Genomic DNA, 22,341 nt, shown 5'->3' with positions numbered 1-22,341 from the left:
ACTTGGTCTCCCCTTGCCCTTCCAACTCATAAGTTAACCCAACAAAGGTTATTAACTCCTCATAATAACAAATGCCCAAAACCACCTTAGTATGTTAATACACCAAAGCACACTGCTATACTACCCTAAGAAGAATTTTGTATAAAAAAAAAATCAGGTTGTTTTGCTTGTTTTTTTTAATTTGGGAACACTGTATAAAAATATTATTAACTCTGAAGGAACACTGTTTCAGATGAGGTGTGCTTCAGTTCACTTACAGTGCCAATCAGGAGCTCTGACCCGATGAAGTTTCCTTTTGTCATTTCAGGAGGGTGAGTGGCTTGGGGAATAACGATGAAGAAAAGGTTCATAACAAGGAGGAAAGCATTGAATATTAGCAGCATCTTGAGGAAGATGAAGTATGAAAGCACACCCATGCCAAAGCGACCACTGATCTGTTTCTGGGCAATCTGCCATAGCTGAAATGAATGCAGAAAGGAAAGAAATCCATACCAGCACCGCCGGACAGCCTAATAACGAAACACAAAAAATGTGATTAAACAGCTTGTAGAAAGAGAATAAGCCTTTTAACTGATGATGAAACAGTTATTTGATTTACCAGAAAATTGATAGGATAATAATATTGGTAGGATACTGAGCAACAATGAAATATATTGCATATGTATCTTATAAAGAAACCACATTTGAGGAAACCTTTAAGGAAATGATATTCGAAACTTGTACTAAAGCTGTAGATTCAAATGTGTTCGCATTCTGATGCCATTTCAATTTTTTAAAAACTTGATTTAAATAGGTTACATTGGCCAATTGGGTGCAAATTAAAGCTTTCGGAAGAGGGGCAAGAGCAGTTGGTTGGAATTGACATCAATCACTTGGGAGGTCTCCCTCATGAGGAGGCAGGGACTTTCCAGCTAGAATTGCTTCAACATTGTCGATTCTGTGTGTCTTGTTGAGAATCTCCAACGATTTTCCATGAAGTCATGGCCTAGAAATTAGATCACGCAGCGCCTGTTTTTCAGGCGAAAAATGAACGCTTAAGAGTTCAGTACGTATGGGGCATGTGTGCCGCTTTCCATGCCAGGTATGTGCTGGACGCCATATTGGTTAGGGGATCCAGTAGTCCAGGGCACCTGGCTGAATTAGCTGTTAGGCCTAATGATGATGCAAATTGGGGGCCTAAGGTCTATTTCAGGCTCCTTGCTGAAAATGGTTCGCGCCTGACCGTAGCGTGCACTGTGCCTACTACGGTCAGCTATATCAGGTGCACAGCAGCCAAGCCAACAGACTTTAAGGGGACCACTGGAGGCTGCCACCAAAAAGGTACAGGACAAATGTTCACGTTAAAATTGCCAGCCACCGCTTGCCCCCCTCCCAATCGCTCCTCCATCTCCCCCCCCCCAACTCCTTCCCTGACTCATGGATGCTCCATCATCACCTTCTGCACGACAGGCGTCCCCAGCAGGCTGGTTGTGTCCTGATGATGCAAGAGGACCAATTGAGCGTGGTCCTCTTGCTCATCAGTTTCAGTGCGGCAGTTCGCATTTGCCAGCATTTCTTCGAACTAGTCTTTATGCCAGTCCAGAGGTACCAAACCAGGCATGGTTAGTACTGTTTGAGATGCATCCCCAGGGGCGACAGCTTGGGAGGTGAAAGGCTGCTGAGCTTCCAGTGAGGACAATTATGATGATGTGGAGATGCCGGTGATGGACTGGGGTGGACAAATGTAAGGAGTCTTACAACACCAGGTCATAGCCCAACAGCTTTATTTAAAATCACAAGCTTTCGGAGGCTTCCTCCTTCGTCAGGCCTTGCATATGGTTTTGCATATACTGCTGATAAATATTTTATGGTTCTGTATATTACTGCAATGATTTCCTCTTATATTGCGCATCATAGTAGAAAATTATTTTCTATGATAGAAATAAATATTGAACAGTGCAAATGTCCAATAGTCGTTGGATTTGACAGTTTTTAAATGAAAACATTTCATCTGCTTACAATGATCAGGCTGTACTTTGTGCGACTCCAGCAAGATAGATGGTTCTTTTCAAGGGGGCCGTCATTGCATTCCCTGGAGTTTGATGTCATACGCCTGTCGGAACACACAGAATTATTAGGGGAAAACAACCCCTCAAAGAAGTTAGAAACTACAAACCTCCTTAATACTTCAAACAACATTTCTTGTCCATTTGTATCTTCTACCACTGAAAGCACAGCCAAGTGACCTGTTCCCAGCTCTCTGCAAATGATTCCCTTGATCAAGAACAGGCCTTGGTCTCTCTTCCTCCATGTCGGAAAGTTTCAAGTTACTTAGAACCCACCCCCCCTCACCCTATGACATCACAGACGAGACCAAGCATTTGCAGGTGACACTATTCTCCATGAACATGTTACACACCCAAAGGTTGAGCTCACTATCATTTCCTTGTAATATCTTATTTTTTTGTGTAATTTTACTTTCTTGTAAATCGGTCAGCCTGGCTTCGGCATCTCTGCTGTCCAGAAGGCTGGAGCTCTGATCTTGGAAGTGGAATACTCGATCCACTTTTGTCACCAGTGTTTGCATCAGTCACTCTCAGCTGCAGAGAATGCTACTGTTACTCTGTTCCTGCAATGTCACAGCACTCCCAATGCGCTAATGTCAATTTTTCCACTTTCCACAACAGTAATAATTATGTACTTCCTAATCGCTAGAAAGTCCTCCATGCTTTACATCTAAATCACAAATTGTGTATCCACTATGGTCTTGCCTGAGTGTTAAATGTAACCCATGAAAGAATTCCTATTGGTGATCATTTAGGGGCTTTTTTTTTGCTGTAGGTCCACGCACATTATGGACTGGATCGAGACTGCATTAACTTATTTTAAATAGAACCCTTACAGCTTGAACATTAATTTCATCTGGCTGGGCTAGGTTTGAATTCAAGTCCCAGTCAAGACTGCTGCGGAGAGACAAAAGAGAATATTGTATTGATTCTTTCACCTCTAAAGCATTAAAAATCCAGTTCCAAAAGGCCTGTGCGAATCCTATTTGCTTAGCTGAGAAAATCCACAGTGTCATGGTTAGTTCTGAGGCAAAAGGTACTGATGAGCTTTTTATTGATCTATTAACTTTTTTTTAATGGCCTATTAACACAATGAGCCTTTTATTATGTGACTGAAAAATCAGTGGTGCAGAATAGAAGAAGAAATGGCTTAAATTCAGTTTCAATCACTTGACTGAAATGTATAACCTTCTATAAACTGTTTCTTATAATTTTTACTTCCCCAATTTTCTTGCGTCCTCTCCTGAAGGTAATAACTCACGTTGGAGTACAGCTGTAGTGATGTTGACAGCTTTTCAGAACTTTGCCCAAGAGGCCATTTCCTTATGTGTGACAAAGTCTTGAGTATCAATTGGCTATTTGGTCGAGAGTGTTGCAGCCGAGCAAGAGCCTCATTTCACTAGTGTACTTTTCAGCAGAATTACCGAGAGCAATCAAGAATCATTACTCCAGTTAATTATTTCCTTCTCCTTGGTCTAGATTCATGACTCTAACTGTTATTGCCCCACGTTTGTAGTCTAGGTTCATGAGTCTAACTGTTATTGCCCTACACCTGCCCAGGCTATCAGCTAATTCAGTCAAACAAGAGAACAAACCTCAGGCCTTCTTGGTCTGTAAGGCTCAGTACCAGACACTATTTGCTCACTGGGTCACAGATGTAGCTGCCCCCTCATATCTTGGGAACGCTCATGGATGTCCCAACTCCCCATAGCTGTCACAGTGTCTTTCTTTGCTTTGAGTTCTAGGTGAGTTTTCAGTAGTGTGCCCAGGAAAGAAACAGCAAACCCTTTCTAGTCATTTTATTTAAGCTACTGAAATTGCTCCTACATCTCTGTCATGTTACAAGAATTTAGATCACTTTTTTCTCAAAGTATTTGGGAAAAAAAGAGTTACATTTAAGCATTATTGTTTTTCTAAAAAAACGAAGTGTATTCACACAATTTTTTTTTGAAAGGTGACTAAACTGCTAGGCTTTGAAGTTGTTTCCCCAAAGACTTGTAAACAATTCAGAATTTGTTAGCCTGCCTTGATCAATAATTATCTCACACCCATTGTGCTAGGAGATCCCTTGTCCTGGGCACTCAGTGGGAACTGCCTGGCATAGGCCATCTCCTCGGATTATCAACACAAAGAGATCAAAAAAAGCAGAGACATGCAGAGTCCAGTTTTTATACAGAATGCTGTAAGGGAAAGCTTTCACTAGGCTCAGAAGGTTGGAATGCAGGGCAGTAGTCAGAAGTTATTTTAAGTCAAACAAGATGACCCACTGATATGGGGAAGTGTTACTAACACACCATTGTTTAAGTCTAAATGGTTCCTCTCTCGAGCCTGCACCCAATGAAATTTGCAACACTGCATCAAGTTAAGATTGGTATAGGAATTTGAACTACAGCCCTTTTTAAAAAAAAAACACCTATGACTAGATTTAAAGAAACAGCCACCAAACCAAAATGAGACAATTTTTTTTGTCACAGCCATCTTCTGTTTGACTGCAACAGTACAAAGAAAAGAACAGGGGCTTGAAAAGTACCATTCATCATATTACCCATGTGTTATGTCTGACCTTAGATCCCGTTTCATTGACAGGTTTAGTGGTATCCCCTGCAACATCTTAGTACGTTCATTCCCTGCTATTTGCTGCAACTCCACGAACAGCTTTTTCTTTTCTGAAATACAGAAATCAAACATGTCATATCCATTCCTTTCACTCTTTGCAGCATCAAAACAGCAACCAACCAATACTCACAAAACGACCAGGAAAATCCCTTAACTGTGAGGAATGTAAGAGTTTTCCACTTTTAAAAAAACATGTTCAACTTTTCTCAATCATAACTACTGAAAATGATTTTATAAATTCCCAATAATGTTAAGAACCTGGTGTAGAAACAGATCATTCTGCGGCTTTGCCTCCTCACATGTGACAACATTCTGGGACAAAAATGTATTTTTTATGGGAATCCTGACCCAAAGCACACATATGGAAGTATTTCCCAAAAATACTCATTTCTCCACCACTGAGAAACCACTACATTAGCTGCTGAGATTTGAAGTGTAAAAACATTTCACCAAATTCAATCCATGTGAATGAGATCATGCTGTCAAGAGTTGTATTTGCAGATGTTTCTTAATGCAAATTCCAACTGAGTCAGATGGACACTAAGGGAGTTCTTTTTCTGACCTACACAAAACTTCGCATATTTATGGGGCGAACTGGCAATAAATGATATTGGGTTAGACAAGGCTGCACTATTAGAAGATTTTAACTAAAGAGATTGCTGATTCAACGCCTAGCCCTAGGTTACAGAACGTAGCCTATCTGAATTAGGGTGTTTTGGATGAGCTGAACTCAGATGTTTTCAATTTTCTTAAGAGCACAATTGTACATGGAAAGCTGAGCCCGTCTAAAGCTATTGGCCTTGAGCAACTGCTGAAGGCTGAGGGTTGGATGTAATTATGGTCTTTTTTTAAAAAAAAAAGTAGGCAAGACTGGGGACATATGTGAATTCTCTGAACCACTTTGCTTTTTCAACCAAGTGAAACACATGAAGATAAATAATCCCAATGTGATTAAGTAGTTGTGTTTAACAAAACATTACTAGTAGAAACACAACCTGGCCCTATTTGCACAAATGGACATAGTTGCCAGTAAATAAATAATGAAGCCCTTAATGTTCATAGATTGGTACTGGAGCTACAAATTGTGTGATGTGCCAGACAAACTGAATTATTCCTTTAACAAGGTGATTAAATGAGGCAAAACCTTATAAAATAAGGCTAGAGGATCATTCTCCCCAAAGTGGGCATTCCTGCTCTGCTTATGCTATTTAACTTTGCACTAAGTAGGGCTTGAAGGCATTTGAACTTCCTAATTTGACGCTGAACTTCTGAAGTTGGTTTGTTCATTCCTTGATTAGCCCCATCGGTGTATATGAACGTACATTAACTGGAGTCTGATCAAAATGCATTCTGACCTCCGTTAAACTATATGTCAGGAGGTTTTGTTACATTTCGTTGCAGTAATTGATATCTTTTTTCAGCTTACTATTCAAGAGAACATTTTTTCACTAATTGTCAAAGTTGCCAATGTCAACACTACATAGCTGGAGATTTCTTTGGGTGGAAAAAAAAGGAAATCGACTACAAATTCCTTACATAAAATATATATATTTTTTTTAATCAGGAGGCAAGAGTAATGAGCTACAATTTTCGAACACTCAGAGGAATTTGGCAAAGTCAGAGCTTTTAGTTCACAAAGTTTCCCACGTTAAGTGGAACCTAAAGGAATGTTGTTATTTAAACTGCAATGATGCTCCTTTACATTTTTCATATAACAAAGAGATCTACTGGACACCAAAAGTATTAGGCTAACAATTTAATAATCATATGGTCTGTTTGATCTTTTACATTGAACAGACCTGCTCTTAGTTTACAAGGTTATTGTTTAAAGGCCAAATTCTCGCAGTACTTACATTTTTTCTTACAATTTCCATTTTTTCCCCCAATTTCCTCTTTTAGGCAAACTTTGGGCTGAGTAAGTCTCACCGGCTGAAGGACAGACAAATAACCCACTTACAGGATTGTGTCATGCTGCATAATAATTGACTGTTAAGAGAACACCACAAGAGCAGCTCAGGACAACTTGTCTTCTGACTTTCCCTCCCTCTCTTTGGGGTCACACCAAGCCTCCTTTCAGTGGTACTGCCAAGTTTGGGATCTTACTCTGGAGATACACAAACCTTGATCATACTGCTCCACAGCACAATATGATGGACACACAGAGTGCTGTCTTATTATAAATTCTTTTGCCAGGAGGTTCATTATAAAAAGGAAGGATCACAGAAAGTGACAAAGCAGCCGTACAAAGTGCCCCAAATTTGACCCAATCGCCTAACAAGAGATGCAACAACGTGTTATACAATTTTGCCACTACCAAGTATTAACTATTCTCAGAGTGTGTTATCCCACCATGTAGCAAGACTAAGTATTGACAAAGTTCACCATGTCATGGTGCTGGATTCACAAAGGGGCACCAATTTACATAAAACAGCGAAATTAAGGCGTTGATATAAGATCACTCAAGTCAAGATTTCCTATTTATCCTCCATAGAATTTTACTCTTGCACTAACTTGCCTGATTCTTCTTCATAATCCTCATCCAACGCAGCTTCATCCCGTATGCTTGGTCTCATAGATCGAGGCATATCTTTCAGAGCAGGCCGAGCCCTTTTTCGCCGTAATCTTAATGTGCGATTGTAGTATTGGGAGATAATTGCACCTCTGGAACGACCTGTAAAGTGACATGAAATTCAGTTGCTAATATTGTCGTGATAATTTCAATGACTTTGAAAAACAGGAACATCGGCCTTGAAGAACAAACATGTATATGAATTCCCTCATAGCCTTCTGGCTCACATACTCTGGTCTTGGTCTGAGGGGATAGGAAACTTGTAGACATTTCTGCAGCTCCCAACAGTGCTCTGATATTGGCGATTAATAGGAGATGAAGTAGGACCTGAGATGGGTCACTGTTACAGTTTTCCCATTCTCCCTTGTGTCATTTCTTGTCAGCACACTGAATTGGTTACTTACTGTCTGGGGAAGATGACTAAATACCAACCTCGAAAGGCCACTTCTTATTCCAGCATTGTAAAATTTTTGAACTTCCTACACTGTCTTAGTTAATGGCCAATTTAGTGCAGCTAAGTGCAGACGTATGAATTTTGAATTGTGGACTCACACCTATCGTGAACTACATTAGCACTACCTTTATGCTCAGAGTGGAAAACTGAATCTGAATCACAACAGTGAAAGTTTGGCCTCTTGCTTATGAAATTGCCTCATTTTATCCTGCCAGATGATTTGATGAACAAGATTTTTTGGGAAAAAAAGGCCAGTGAACCCATAAATATAGCAGCCAACCAACCTTGCCTTTTGATTCCTTTTCATTAGTAGCAGGGTGAAACCTCTGAAGTACAAGTATTATTAACCCCACGATTTCTACAGAAGGACAAAGTGCTGAAACTAGAAGTCAAACTTATCAAAGTTTCATCATCACAGGAGTAAAGTAAAAACAGTTACCAGATAATACTGCCAAAAACAACATGGACAGGTCAACGTGCCAATTTGATTTTATAGACATTAGTGGTGTGATGGTCAGACTGAAGTTAATATTTTACCTTGTGGGTACTTTCCATCATAATACAGTCTCCCAAGCACCTTCCAGAGAGATGAGGGTATACGTATTCGATGTAAAATTATAAAACACATACAGCTCATGCAAATAAACCAGTACAATCAAGAATGTTAAAAATCACCTATAGTTCTGCTAGGCATGCAGGAGAGCACTTCCAAGGTAGCAGGATCATAGCAGTCATAATCGGGCCTGCCTGGTGCACGAGGGGGTGATCTGCAATATCCGGCATTTTCTGAGCAAAATCACAACATAATTCATTTGCAGCAGCCAACAAAAGCTGGGTTTATTTTACTTTCTTTTGGAACTTTCGACTCCATATCCTCTCCATCACAAAGATTGCCTACTTCCACCTCTAACATCGTCCACCTCCATCCATATCTTAGCCCATCTACTGCTAAAACCCTCATCCACGTCTTTGTCAGCGCCAAACTTGACTATTCCAATGCTCTCCTGGCTCGGCTCCCATCCTCCACCCTCTAAATTTCAAATCATCCAAAATTCTGCTGCCTATATCCGATCCTGCTCACCCATCACTTTTGCTGTCTTACATTGGCTCTCAGTCCCCAATGCCTCAAATTAAAAATATTCAGCCTCATGTTTAAATCCCTTCATTACCTTGTCTCCTCCCTATTTCTGTAACCTCTTCTAGTCCTACAATCCTCCAAGAACTCCCCATTCCTCTGACAACTTGTAAATCCTACCCTCCCTTCGCCCCATCATTGACAGCCATGCTGTCAGTCATCTAGGCCCCATGCTCTGGAATTACTTCCATAAACCTCTCTGCCTCTCCTTCTTTAAGACCCTCCTTAAAACCCACCTCTTTGATCAAGCTTTGAGACATCCCTCCTAATATATCCTTCGGCTCAGCATTTATTTTTCTATGATTACGTCCCGGTGAAGCGTACACATTACATTTCTACATCAAAGAAGCTATGTAAATTCAAGTTCTTGCTGATGGAACAAAACTGGTTTGCATTTGAGAAAAGTTCTTCATAAATATTACAGTCTTCAATTATGATGATAATCATTTGGCTTGTAAATATAAAAACACATAGAAACAGGAAATTATTGGTTTACGATGCATGAACAACACTGAAATGTTCTGAAATTAAAAACAGGAAATGCTGGAAATACACAGCATGTCAGGCAGCATCTGTGGAGAAAGAAACAGTTAACATTTCAGGTCGATGACCTTTCATCACAACTGGAAGAAGTTAAAGATTTAACCCTTTTTAAACAATTACACAGCCAGGCAAAGGGGGGAGGAAGGGAAGGGGGGGAAATAACAAAATGTATACTGTATTCGCTACTCACAATGTGGTCTCCTCAACATTGGAGAGACCAAACGCAGATTGGTGATGGCTTTGCTGAATCCCTCCGTAAGTGTGAGCCTGACCTTCCGGTTGCTTGCCATTTTAATTCTCCTTCCCCTCCCATCTGACCTCTCTGTCCTTGGCCTCCTGCACTGTTCCAGTGAAGCCCAACGGAAGCTCGAGGAACAGCACCTCATCTTTCGATTGCAATAACTTCAGATCATAACCACTGCTCCCATTTTTTCGGATAGCAGATATTGGTAATGGTTCTGCTGTTGCCATTTACAGCTCTTCCAGACCCATCTTTCATTTTTTTTTTTTACTTGTCCCATTACCACCCTCCTTGCCTTGCACCATTATCCTTTTTGCCATTTAATCACTCTTGCCCTCCACCCCATCATAGACCTTCCCCTTTGTTCTTTCCTCCCCTTCACTTCCACTCCCTCCACCTCCCCTTGGTTCTGTACCCCCTTAAAAACTGTTTAATCTTCAACTTCTTCCAATTCTGTCGCAAGGTCATTGACGTGAAATGTTAACTCTGTTTCTTTCTCCACCGATGCTGCCTGACCTGCTGTGTATTTCCAGCATTTTCTGTTTTTATTTCAGATTTCCAGCATCCGCAGTATTTTGCCTTTGACTGAAATGTTCTGAATCTTATTACCTATCCCTGCACCTGGCAGCTCCTCCATTTCGATCATCACTGATGGTTGATTTTCTAGAGCGCTCTGCTCGGAGATAAGATTAGAGAAGGAATCGTGGACCAAATCTTCATCAAAGCAGGACTCAGGAGAAGCAAGATCATAGTCACTGGAATAAAAACATTTTTCTATTGGAAATGCCACCTCTGCTGAATTCTCAAAACAATAAAATATTTAATTTTTTTAAAAAAAGAAGCAACAGTCTCATCATGCCCAACACAAAAACCAGATCCCACCTCAATTCCTAGGAACTGAAGTGAGACCTGTTTGCAAAGTAATCTGGGACAACATGACTTGGGTGAATGTTAAATCGTGAGACAATAAACGTGTCTATGTTTAGGAATTCTATTGTGCCTCATTTTACAAAATGAATATCAGTAAAATCCACTCACTCTCATAATAGACTAATCTACCAAACACACATTCACGAGTCATCACAGAAGCAAGCAGTAACAGCGAGTTGTTGAAGTCAGTCCTAATAGCATATCTTTGGACCATTTTATGAAATGGTGAACAGACAAACTTGTTAGTTGGAGTTCCTTTGATTGGATTTTCTTACAGAACTTTTTAAAAAAGGTTGCACAAGCACCTCTTGGAAGGGGAGTAGCTTCTCAATCCCTATCAGTTACTGTCTTTCTCAGAATTATGTAGATGCTCCGACTTATGGAGCTTCATCTTTCAGCTGTATCTGTTGCAGCTAGGAGAAAACTGTATTTAACCATCATGTCACAAAGTGTTCGATTCTTTCATCCATAAAATCTTTTGAAATACAGACTCACTCACCTTCAATAAGTCAGTCTGCCAGACAATGATATTGTTGGACAGAAAGCCTTCTAATATAACTATAAAATGATACCAATTGCCACCTTTGGTGCTTGACTAGAACTGTCTGCATTAGGAGTATCTTGATTAAATTATATCATTCATAGTCTGGAGATGCATGTTAATACCTTCTAGCATACATCTGCTTCTAATCAACTGTTTTGACTTGACTGGTTAGTTCCTTATGCACTTCATGCAGAACCAAAAAAATCAAAGCCGTTTTGTCAGCACACAACTGCAGAGGGCATTTTGAGGGTGGTAACTTGCTTAAAATAACTCATTTTTATGCAGAGATGAAGTGCAGAGAGAAAATCCATAAACTACTGACATAAATCTCTACGTCCTGTTGAGAAGTTCCTCATTAGTAAGATTACTGTGGAACTGCAAGAACCATACACATGGCGTCTTGCTCAGGCATAAGCCCACCGTGCATTCCTTTTCAGGTATTAGATACGAAATATGGAATATTACCCAAAAATATGTTCGGTCCTGCACCTAGCCTTTGCCATGGTCTTGTGCACCTAATGCTGCCTGGCTGGCATCGCATAGCCTATGTTTGACCTTCGGAAAAATGGCTTCACGCCCTCCGTTCTGTCCAGCGATAGTGGTTGAGCAGCGTGCTCCGGCTTTGCCCCTGCCTGTCCGTACTTATATGACCATTGCATAGTTAAAGCAGTCATTTCCTAAAAAGAAACTTACTCTGCTCCCGCCAACATGCTAACTACCTGAGTCCCTGCATCCATCCCTTGAGTAAACAAGATATGTAAGGCCACCTTGCTGTGGATCAGGCGTGCCATTGAATTGTTATCAGAAATACAATTGTTATTGTATTTCTGATGGCCCAGTAATGTGTTCACTGGTTGAAAAGAATCAGAGAATGACACAGCACAGGAGGCGGCATTCGGCCCATCATGCCTATGCCGGCTCTTTGAAAGAGCTATCTAATTAGCCTCACTCCCCTCCTCTTTCCCCATAGCCCTGCAAATTTTTTCCCTTCAATTATTTATCTAGTTCCCTTTTGAAAGTTATTATTGAATCTACTTCCCCTTTCAGGCAATGCATTCCAGATCATAACAACTCATTGTGTAAAAAATATTTTCATGTCACCTCTGGTTCTTTTGCCAGTTACCTTAAAAGGCTCTATAAACTCGACTGCCAAGTCAGTGCTCGCCATCTTTCTCCACATAGATTCACATATCTCCTCTCCCAGTCCTGCCCAGCTTGCTGTAGCCAGGCTGTCCTGGACTGTTACATACACAGCGACACTTTGTAAGTGATTGGCTGCTGCTGCTGCACATACCCCTATGTTTGCATGTCTTATGCTCATACTTCAGGTCACAATAGCACCACAAATTTAACACCTTGTGCTAGGTTTTCTGCCCGCTGACGATCAATGGGCGGCAAATCTTTATTTCTTAGGGGGATTGTGAAGTTGTGAAGTTGGAGGATAATCACAACTAGAGACAGCAACTGAAACGCTTTTCCCCTGCAGTCCATGCTTGTAACAAATCTCAAACGAAAAAAAGGTTAAAATGTTATTTGAAACAAAACGACCCATGTCTATTCTAGAAAATATAACATATATTGTTATATATAACATACAGAACAAGCACTGTAGAATATCTGATGTACAAATCTGAATGAACACTGGCTGTAAAGGCAATGCTCAGGAGCTACACAAGCTAACTGTCTTCGCTGCAGTCGAAGATCCAAACACTATTATGACCAAAAGCTATGGACACCGACCATCACTAAAATCACAATTGCCAGCAACTGAAGTGGAATTCATCCATCACTGATATTAAAGTACAAGATCAAAAATTCCAAAATCCACTGAGACAAAATGCAGTCACACTTTTGACCTGAAATATCTGAGGAGAACGGACCACATTAATATTGATAAAATAGGGACACACAAAAGATTTGATTGAGGGAGCGAGTTTGGAGGTTAGAGATGAGATAGGATCACCGATCATTTGTCATCTAATATAGAGATTTGCTTACAGTTCAAGTCTGAAGTTTTTGTTTGGGGCCAGGGGAGGAACGAGAACCAATATGGGGTGTAAAATTTCAGGGAACATTTACAGAAGACCACAAGATAGGTGGACACCTCAGATCACTGGGGCAAGTGCATGGGTGGCAGGAGGGGAAACCAGAGGCTGGTGTACTGGTTGAGATGGGGGTGGAATTCCTGCCAGTTCTTAACAGAAACAAATGAACTTGATTTTAGTGATGAGTTTAAAGTAATCACTATCTTAAAATATCGCTTATTTACATAGAACATCTATCCGTAGTGACCTGTTGCCACCTTCAATAGATCAAGGCTAAAGCGCTCTCAGTATATAAGATCACTTGAAGTCTGTTCCTATGTGATTGATAATCATCTCTTTAAAGGAAACAGCCTTGCCTTCAATCCGTATCATTAATGTTGATCTGGAATTACAGGGGTCGATTTTAGGAGGGAGGCGGATTGGCAGTGGGGTGGGGGGGTCGACTGGGCACATGGGCAACGCGCCCAGTGAATTCGGGGTGCTCCGCACACGATCGCAGTCTAATTGAAGGCACTGACCCTGGCTTCCGGGTTTCCCGTTCTAGACCTGCGCAGCGGGCGCACTGCGCAGCCGTATCACAGGCTGTCTGCAGGAAGAGCCCTATTTAAAGGGGCAGTCCTCCAATGCTCCTCCTGCTGCAAATAACCAATTTTGGATCATGGAGCAGACCAGAGGCAAGGCTACTCCAAGGTTCTCTGACTCCTCACTCCAGGTGCTGCTCGATGGGGTCAGGAGGAGGAGGGAAATGATTTTCCCAGCGGACGGGAAGAAGTGGCCTGCATCTGCCACCAAGAAGGTCTGGCTCGAGGTGGCAGAGGAGGTCAGCAGCAGCAGTAACATTTCCCGAACCTGGGTCCAGTGCAGGAAGCGCTTTAATGACCCAACCAGGTCAGCCAAAATGAGTATACTTCCGCATTCTCCCACACTCCGTCTTCCACATCACCTCCACCACCACACAACTCCTTCTGCACTGCCACCACAACGCTCTCGCATCACTCCTCACATCCACTCAACCATGATCCTCACCTTGCCTGCACTTACTCACCGCCCCAATTCCCATTCGAACACTACCACGCAACCAATCCTCATACAATCTCATGGCCATGTCTCACACGCAGCCTCCCATGCATCTCCCTCACGGTCACCCCCACCCACACCAATGCATGCAGCGGGTCACTATGCAACCATCACTCAATCACGCCTCTCTGTGTTTTGCCTTGATAGGAAAAGAGATGCCAGAAGACCCAGGAGATGGATGATGGCGAAAGGGAACATGGAAGTGGGGACGCCACTCAAAGCGCTTCCACGTCTCACCCATTGCCCCCCTCTCAACCAGTACCCGCAGTGCTGCCTCCTCTCCAGGTGCTCGGGTTTGCCCCTGCACAGGTGCAGGTGGAGCAGTCTTCGGAGGGGTCCTCACGGGCACCGAAACCCAGAGGGCGTCTGCACAAAGCATCTCATTGGTCAGGGAATGGACAAGAGCAACCTGCCACTACCTCTCCTGAAGCCACAGTGGTAGCACCACGTAGGGGTTCCCGTAAACGCAAGGCGAAGGTTTTGTGAGCACAAAGGGGATGCACAAGGATGTTTGACGATTTGTCGTTTTTTTATTTAGATTTGTTTTCTTCCACATTCACAATAAATCTTATTATTATCATCACCACTACTGCCACATCTTGCCCATTCTTGACTTGCTTGTGGAATAGGTCCCTTTCATGGGGTTCACCATGAACACGCACACTTGATGCCACCCATTGGGTCATTCTACAGTGGGTGTAGGTGTAGTTGCACCACTGTTTTGTGCAGGGGGCAGGGGAGGGGACTGGTGTGGCCGCTCCTCTGTCCAGGTGATGAGGACTGGACTCTTCACACAGTCTGATGTTAGGAGAACCGTTCACATATCAGTGACTCCCTGGCCTCATAAGCAGCCAGGTGAGCCGCCGTTCTGCCCATGGGTTGCTCCACCTCCTCCTCCTCAATATGGGTGGCAGATGTGGATGGGGCCTCCTCCAGCAGCACCCCTCCCTCTTGTGCCATGTTGTGCAGGGCACAACACACGACTATAATGCGTCCCACTCTGTCGAGTGCGTATTGAAGCGCTCCCCCAGAACGATCAAGGCACCTGAAGCGCATCTTGAGCAGCCCTATAGCATGCTCAATTGTAGACCTGGTAGCGATGTGGCTGTCGTTATATTGACACTGTGGCTCGGTGGTGGGGTTCCTCAGAGGTGTCAAAAGCCACGTGTGCAGGGGGTATCCCCGTCCCCGAGGAGCCAGCCCTTGCGGATGTTGGGGGAGTGGAAGAAGGGTGGGACGTTGGACTCCCTGAGGATGAAGCAATCGTGGCAGCTGCCAGGGTATCTGACGCACACGTGAAGGAATCTCTTGCAGTGGTCACAGATGTGCTGAGTGTTGATGGAGTGATAGCCCTTCCTGTTGATGAACAGTCCTGGCTCGTTTCGAGATGCTTGTATTGCTATATGGGTGCAATCGATTACACCCTGCACCCGTGGGAAGCCAGCCACAGCGTGGAATCCCACTGCCCTCTCCATCTGGCTGAGGTCATCCATGGGGAAGTTGATATAGTGCGAGGCTCTGCACAACAAGCCGTCGGTGACCTGCCTTATGCACTTGTGTGCAGACGACAGAGACCCCGGTGATGTCCCCGGTGACCCCTGGAAGGATCCGGCGGCGGCGAAGTTGAGGGCAGTGGTGACTTTGACAGCGACAGGTAAGAAGATGCTGCTCGGTCCATCCGGGAGCAGCTCATCATTAAGGAGGCTGCAGATGTCTGCGACTACCTGGCGACTGACTCAGCCCTCCGTATGCACTGCTCCTCAGAGAGGTCCAGGAAGCTGAGCCGCGGTCCGTAGACCCTGTGGTGAGGGTAGTGCCCTCTGCGACGCATCTCTCTCTGCGGTTGCCCTCCCTCCCGCTGTGCAGGTGGATGCGTCACAGCACCTTGTTGTGGAGCTCCACGTGTCAGAGGTGGACGGCGTGGTCGGTGATGCTGCTCGTCCTCCGAGGAGGTCCTGACTGCAGCTACGGCGGCCCCCATCCAGAAGATGTACGTTTGAGGGGATCCGCAAGGTTGGTAATGTGTCTGCACACCAGGGTTGAGGTTCCAAGTTGGTGAATTTTAGTGTTAGGAGGAGGGTGGTGCAGGCCAAACTTTGTCCAAAGTGACAGAGTGGCCTCCTGCAATGACTGAGGATCTCCCCCCAACCTGTCAAATGGACCTTTGCAGCTCCCACAGGCTGATGGCTGCAACACGTCCATTTCAACTGGGAGTGTTTCCCCCAGTACGGGAAACAGTCTCAGTTGAGTTGAAATCCCACCCCTCCTAAAATATCATGTCAATCAGGTCTGCAAACGATCTGAAGTATCTACTTAATTGGTTTAAGTGGGATCCCGCCGGCTTTAATTGCTGGCGGGAGTCCCACATGCGGGGGCTGCGCACGCATTGAAGCGCGTCACTGGGGAACCCAGAAGTGGGTGGGTTGGAGCCGGGCTCCGGACCCGCCCTGGGAATCCCCGATTTTCGGAGCCCCCCCGCCACAAACCCGCCGGCTCGGACGTCTGAAAATCGAGCCCATAATTTCATTTGTGATCATTTGAATACTTGATTTGAATTATTAGAAAAAGGGACATTTTCTTCTGGAAACAGGAAGCAACTCACCACAAGAACATATTACTCACCTGGTTCCTGGCACACTGTCAGAAATATCGAGATGAAAGTTCACACTGTGCGCCATCGTGTTTAAGTAATCCCTTAAGGTCTGTACTTTGGACAAGGTTAATGGTCACTCAATTAGCTTCTGGCACCTTCTTCAGCAAACCAATTCATAGCTTTTTTGCCACCTAAAAGGAATAAAATGAAAGAAAAAGATGCTTCAAAATGTTCTAGCGGATCAAAATACCTCTCCCATTACACAATAATAAATTGGGTTACAATTTACATTTATGTGGTGCCTTTAATGCAGAAAAAATGTTCCACAACACTTCAGAGGCATAATCAAATAAAACAGATTTTAGCTGAGCTAAGGAAAGAGATATGCCAATTACAGACCAACTGACATCATTATCCTAGCTTTTGGTTTTTCTTTCATATCATGAGTACGACAAAAAAACAACTTTTAGTGAAGAATTGGTGATATTCTGCCTCAGTCATGTATACGTCTCAAAGAAGCACTACTTTCACGTCTGAATATTTCAGACACAAATAATGCGAGAATTTAAAAAGAACATTGGTCAACATCAAACTTAAAATGTTTCTACCTCTTCCAATTACACGGAGAAAGAAAGCATGAAATTAAGGCAATCTTAAAGAACAGAAAGCAATGTAGATGAAGAGTAACATGAAAATACTTTTTTTCCATAAAAATTGTGAATCGCTCCACATTCATTGTGAATGTGGAGCGATTCTGCTCAGACCCGAAAGCAATATTATACAGGAATTAAAAATGAAACCATTTGATGGGGACATTGCTTCCAATGAGATACAAATAGGGTTTATACTTCTGCAATTCCATTTTTAGTCAAGTTTGAAAACTGCACTCAAAAAAGTCTCATTAGTACTGAAACAGTCAACTTCCTTTAAAGAGTGTTGCTTCAGTGCATAAACTTGCCCGAGTCTGTAGCAAGTTCTCTTGCAAACATTTTCACATCATTTCCCAACATATATGCAGGCCCAAAAGAACAAACTCCATTCCAGCAATCTGGTCTTCTTGGCAGGATCTGCATTTTCAATAGTTATTATTTAGTTTACAGGTTCAAAATCCTGCAATGCTTTTTTCAGCAGGAACTGACATTTAGTGTCAATTCAATGAGGAAGTAACAAAGACATCAATAAATTGCCATAACTAACCATCATAGTTGGGCTTCAAATACAAAAGGCACGACCGAGCAGCTTGAAGAGTACTTACTGTCCAACATGAAGGCAACACGCAGCTGAAGTAAGTAGCATCTGAACTGCGACACTGCCTGAACATTTCATTGTTTTTAGTATTATGGAACAAGAGGCGCAGAAACCATCAAACCAATCACTTAAATCTTTAAACTCGAGAAGGAAATCCTTATCAGCTGCAGGAAAGTAATTGTGTGACTTCCTGCTGTTGTCTGCTATGTTGACTTGCTACATATATATCTATATATCTTATGAATCTTTGTTTGTAGAGTTTATCTTATGATCTATTTTTTGCAATTGTTTATTTTTCCTCTGTCAGGATACCAGTTGTCCCAGTATATGTAATGCATTGCATTTAAATCCATGTAACAAATCAAGTCCCTTCTCCCAGCTGTGATAATCCGAAACCATTCAACCTCTGATAATTACAGATGATTAACTGGAAAGATAATTTTAAAAAATACATCAAGATTTGTATTTTGAGAAAGTTAATTAACTCCAAGAAAATATAAAACAATGGTCAGTATTGAGATACCATGAACATATAGCAACTTAATAAGGACAAACAAGAAGGCTCTAATAAATGCCGAGTGGGTTATACACGAATAAAAAAGCCTGACAACAGGGCCGAACCCACTGGGCTGTTTGTTGATTATCAACGTAAAGAACTCACGAGGAATTCACTTGAACAGTTTACTCTGCTGGCGAGATGGTGAGATTTTGGAAAAAAAATAAGGGGATAAAAATCGCACTTTTTCTCCCCCGTTGCTGGGTAATGCACCTCCCAGAGTTGACGCGCTCCCAAGGCCTCTGTCAAGACTGCTCTAAGTTAACAAATTAGGAGCAGCAATATTGTCCCTCAGATTTTCCCCACTACAACTACATTTCACCCATCCCCCACCACGATGTGGATGAGACCCGGATGTGAAGGACTGAATTTGCGCTTCACCAGACTGACACCATATGCTGGCAATACCCAACCAGGATGCAGACTGATCCGGTCTTAAAGTGAACGTCTGGAGCTCACAAACAGAAGGGCTGAGGATTAGGAAAACTGAATATGTTGCATTGCAATTTTTAAAAAAGTTTTCTTTAAATGACAATCGTCACTCATTTGAGTTTTGAAGTTCTCGTTAAAACAGATTCACTGTAACAAAGCTACAAAAAAAAAACCATCAAAAAGTTGTTTGGTTTAGACATTAATTCCCCTTTTTTTAAAAATCAGAAAATGGCTAAGTTGTTCTCTAATATAATGAGATACATATCTGATCAGCAATGTGACATATGCAGAAGATTCTAAGGAGTGATACTGGGCAACCGTTCAACTATTTAAGTTCTCTCCAAAAGCCCATTCCTTTTTGCCTATATAAAGGACACAAAGGAAGAGCTATGTGAATAATGTATGTACACTGGATGGTGTACTAAACCACAGATTACTGACCTGACAACAACAGCCACCAATAGATGACAAACATGCAAATATATAACTATGCGTCTGACAACTTAAGATAAAGTATGCATCTTTGTCTGACTTGGTAAGAGCTATCAATTACTCCTCATCACTCAAACTTGTACTTGAAAAAAAATCAGATAAACAGACCACAAGACTGCAGCCCAATAGTGTAAAATGTAATTGCAGGTTTCAATGCTACGCCAGACTCTTTACCCTCCCCCACACGTAAGAAAAGATTGCACTTCATGATCTGTATTCAGATGGGAAACCTGATTGTGAACAGAACCCCATAGGAACTTTTTTTTTGAAGAAAACTGGCTAAATGCTTAAGTCAGACTGAACTTTGACTGTTATGCCAAAATAAAATATCTAGTTTTCATTTTGTGCAATCCCAGAAGTACATTTTCAAGGCAATTTTTCACACAAAAATTATTCAGAATAATTTCAGACCAGGCGAGACTCAGAAATTAGGTCCTTTCAGACTTCCTCAAGAAGGACCAGTGATTCATACAGCAGCTAGTTTTGTGATTTCGATGCTTGCACTCAAAAACCTGCATTTGTATTATTTTAAAAGTAAACTCCTAGCTTCACATTTTAAATAAAAATCACAAAGCACAGTATTGGTGGGTCAGCACACTGTCCTTTCACTTCTGGGACCTGGGTTCTCTCAGCTGGCTGCAAAACTCCGATGTGAAATAAGTTTGTGCAATCTCAACTGAGCTCTCAAGAGAGGTCACATGGATGGTTGGTGTGGGAAAATGTCACACTGGTACAGTAAGGAATGCTTCTGAGTTTGGAGTACAGCCACTTTGTTGGGTCAGAATAGAAGATGCTTTACTAATCTGTGCCTTATCTAACCTGGGAAGGCTTGACCTTAGCACTGATTGTCTGAAATAGGAACGCACCAACAGCCTTCACATAAAACATTGAAAAGTTAAGCTAAAAAGAGGACTAAATGCCAGGACACAGCAGGATACATCTAAGGATCCTGAAGAAAATGGGAGAAGAAATAACGGAGGCCCTAGAAATTATATTTCAGGGTTCTATTGAGAATGGATGTGTGCCAGAGGAGTGGAGAGTGGCCAGTGTAAAACTTATTTTCAAAAAGGGTGACGGAGCTAACCTGGGTAATTACAGGCTAGTTAATTTAAAATCTGTGCTAGATAAAAATGAAATTACTAAATAAATAGATGGAGAGAATAATTAGAAGTAGCCAACACTGATTTCAGAAAGGAAGATTGTGCTTGAGGTTCATCTTTGAAGAGGTGACAGTGCTGATAGATGGAAGAAATGCAGTGAATGTCATGTACATGGACTTTGACAAGGTACCACACAGGAGACTATTGGAGTAGATTAAGGGGTATGGAAATAGGGGAAGGCCAATAAATTGGATTAAAAACTGGTTAGACGGGAAGAAACAGAGAATAGGGGAGTTTCTCAAAGTGGTTGGATGTGGGTAGTGGGGCCCCACGGGGTTCTGTTCTGCAACCCCTTCTGTTCAATGATTTGGATACAGGGCTAGAAGAAGTGGTGTTGAAATCTGCTGCCAATACTAAAATAGAAGGCCATGATGTGGAGATGCTGGTGATGGACTGGGGTTGGCAAATGTAAAGAATCTTACAACTCCAGGTTGTAGTCCAACAATTTTGTTTGAAAATCACAGGCTTTCGGAGGCTTTCTCCTTCGTCAGGTGAATGTGGAAATCCTTGAACATTTCGCATTTATATTCAGAGAACAATACCTGGTGATTACAGATAATCTTTCCAATGTTTCTCCCTCTCTCTCTCTGTTTTGTGTTCTGGCCGTTTGTATATTCGGTGGTCCTGTAGGTAACACTTCTCTGTCTGAACACTTTGATTGCCTTGACAACGGGCAGTTGGAAAGATTATCTGTAATCACCAGGTATTGTTCTCTGAATATAAATGCGAAACGTTCAAGGATTTCCACATTCACCTGACGAAGGAGAAAGCCTCCGAAAGCTTGTGATTTTCAAATAAAATTGTTGGACTATAACCTGGTGTTGTAAGATTCTTTAAAATAGAAGGCATAGTAAATAATTCTGAGGACCAAATGAAGCTGCAAAGGGATATTGATAAGAAGGTGCAATGGGCAAAAAAGTGGCAGATGGAATTCAATGTGTGTGAGGTGGTATATTTTGGTTTAAAAAAAACAACTAATAATTATACTTTGCATGGGGAAGACTGATATGGAAGAGCAGAGGGAATTGTGGTTCAGGTTCACCTCAAATGGATAAGACCGTTAAAAAAAAAACTAATGGATTACTGGGCTTTATGGCAAGAGGTATAGAATATAAATGCAGAGATGTAATGGTGAATCGATATAAAACTTTACTAGGAGCACAGTTGGAGTACTGTGTACAGTTTTGGGCTCCACACTATAGAAAAGATGTTGAGGAAATATAGGGTACAGCATAGGTTCACTACAATGCTGCCTGGTATGAACAAGTACAAAATACGAAGACAGACTTGAGAAAATGTGGTTATTTCCACTAGAACGGAGTAGATTACAGGGTGATTTTACATAGAATCTGTAGCACAGAAACAGGCCATTCGGCCCAACTCGGCTATGCCGATGTTTATGCTCCACACGAACCTCCTCCCACCCTACTTCATCCAACGCTATCAGCATATCCTTCTATTCCTTTCTCCTTCATGTACTTATCTAGCTTCCCCTTAAATGTACCAATGCCATTTGCCTCAACTACTCCATGTGGCAACAAGTTCCACATTCTCACTTGATAGAGGTGTTTAAAATTATGAAGGCATGGGACAGAGTAGACATAAACAGTCTGTTTCCAGTGATTGAGGGGTCTAGAACAAGGGGCTATAGATATATGATT

The 22,341-nt window shown here is 42.2% G+C and overlaps 1 protein-coding gene across 3 annotated transcripts in view; it reads right to left on the bottom strand.

The window, feature by feature from the left end:
* Positions 1-22,341, bottom strand: part of LOC137341115 (transmembrane channel-like protein 6) — a 102,466-nt gene that overhangs the window by 33,701 nt on the left and 46,424 nt on the right. For all 3 annotated transcript variants that reach the window (XM_068004047.1, XM_068004048.1, XM_068004049.1), the window contains 7 exons: positions 16,822-16,983; positions 10,213-10,358; positions 8,360-8,470; positions 7,177-7,332; positions 4,609-4,711; positions 1,999-2,092; positions 258-509 (listed from right to left, as the gene is read on the bottom strand). In XM_068004047.1, the coding sequence (XP_067860148.1) occupies positions 258-509; positions 1,999-2,092; positions 4,609-4,711; positions 7,177-7,332; positions 8,360-8,470; positions 10,213-10,358; positions 16,822-16,877 (918 nt within the window). In that variant the 5' untranslated portion in view covers positions 16,878-16,983. The remainder of the gene's footprint in view (positions 1-257; positions 510-1,998; positions 2,093-4,608; positions 4,712-7,176; positions 7,333-8,359; positions 8,471-10,212; positions 10,359-16,821; positions 16,984-22,341) is intronic.

The sequence above is a fragment of the Heptranchias perlo genome, chromosome 23, assembly GCF_035084215.1.
Source record: "Heptranchias perlo isolate sHepPer1 chromosome 23, sHepPer1.hap1, whole genome shotgun sequence".
In the NCBI taxonomy this organism is placed as follows: Eukaryota; Metazoa; Chordata; class Chondrichthyes; order Hexanchiformes; family Hexanchidae; genus Heptranchias; species Heptranchias perlo.
This window is presented reverse-complemented; position numbering and strand designations above follow the sequence as displayed.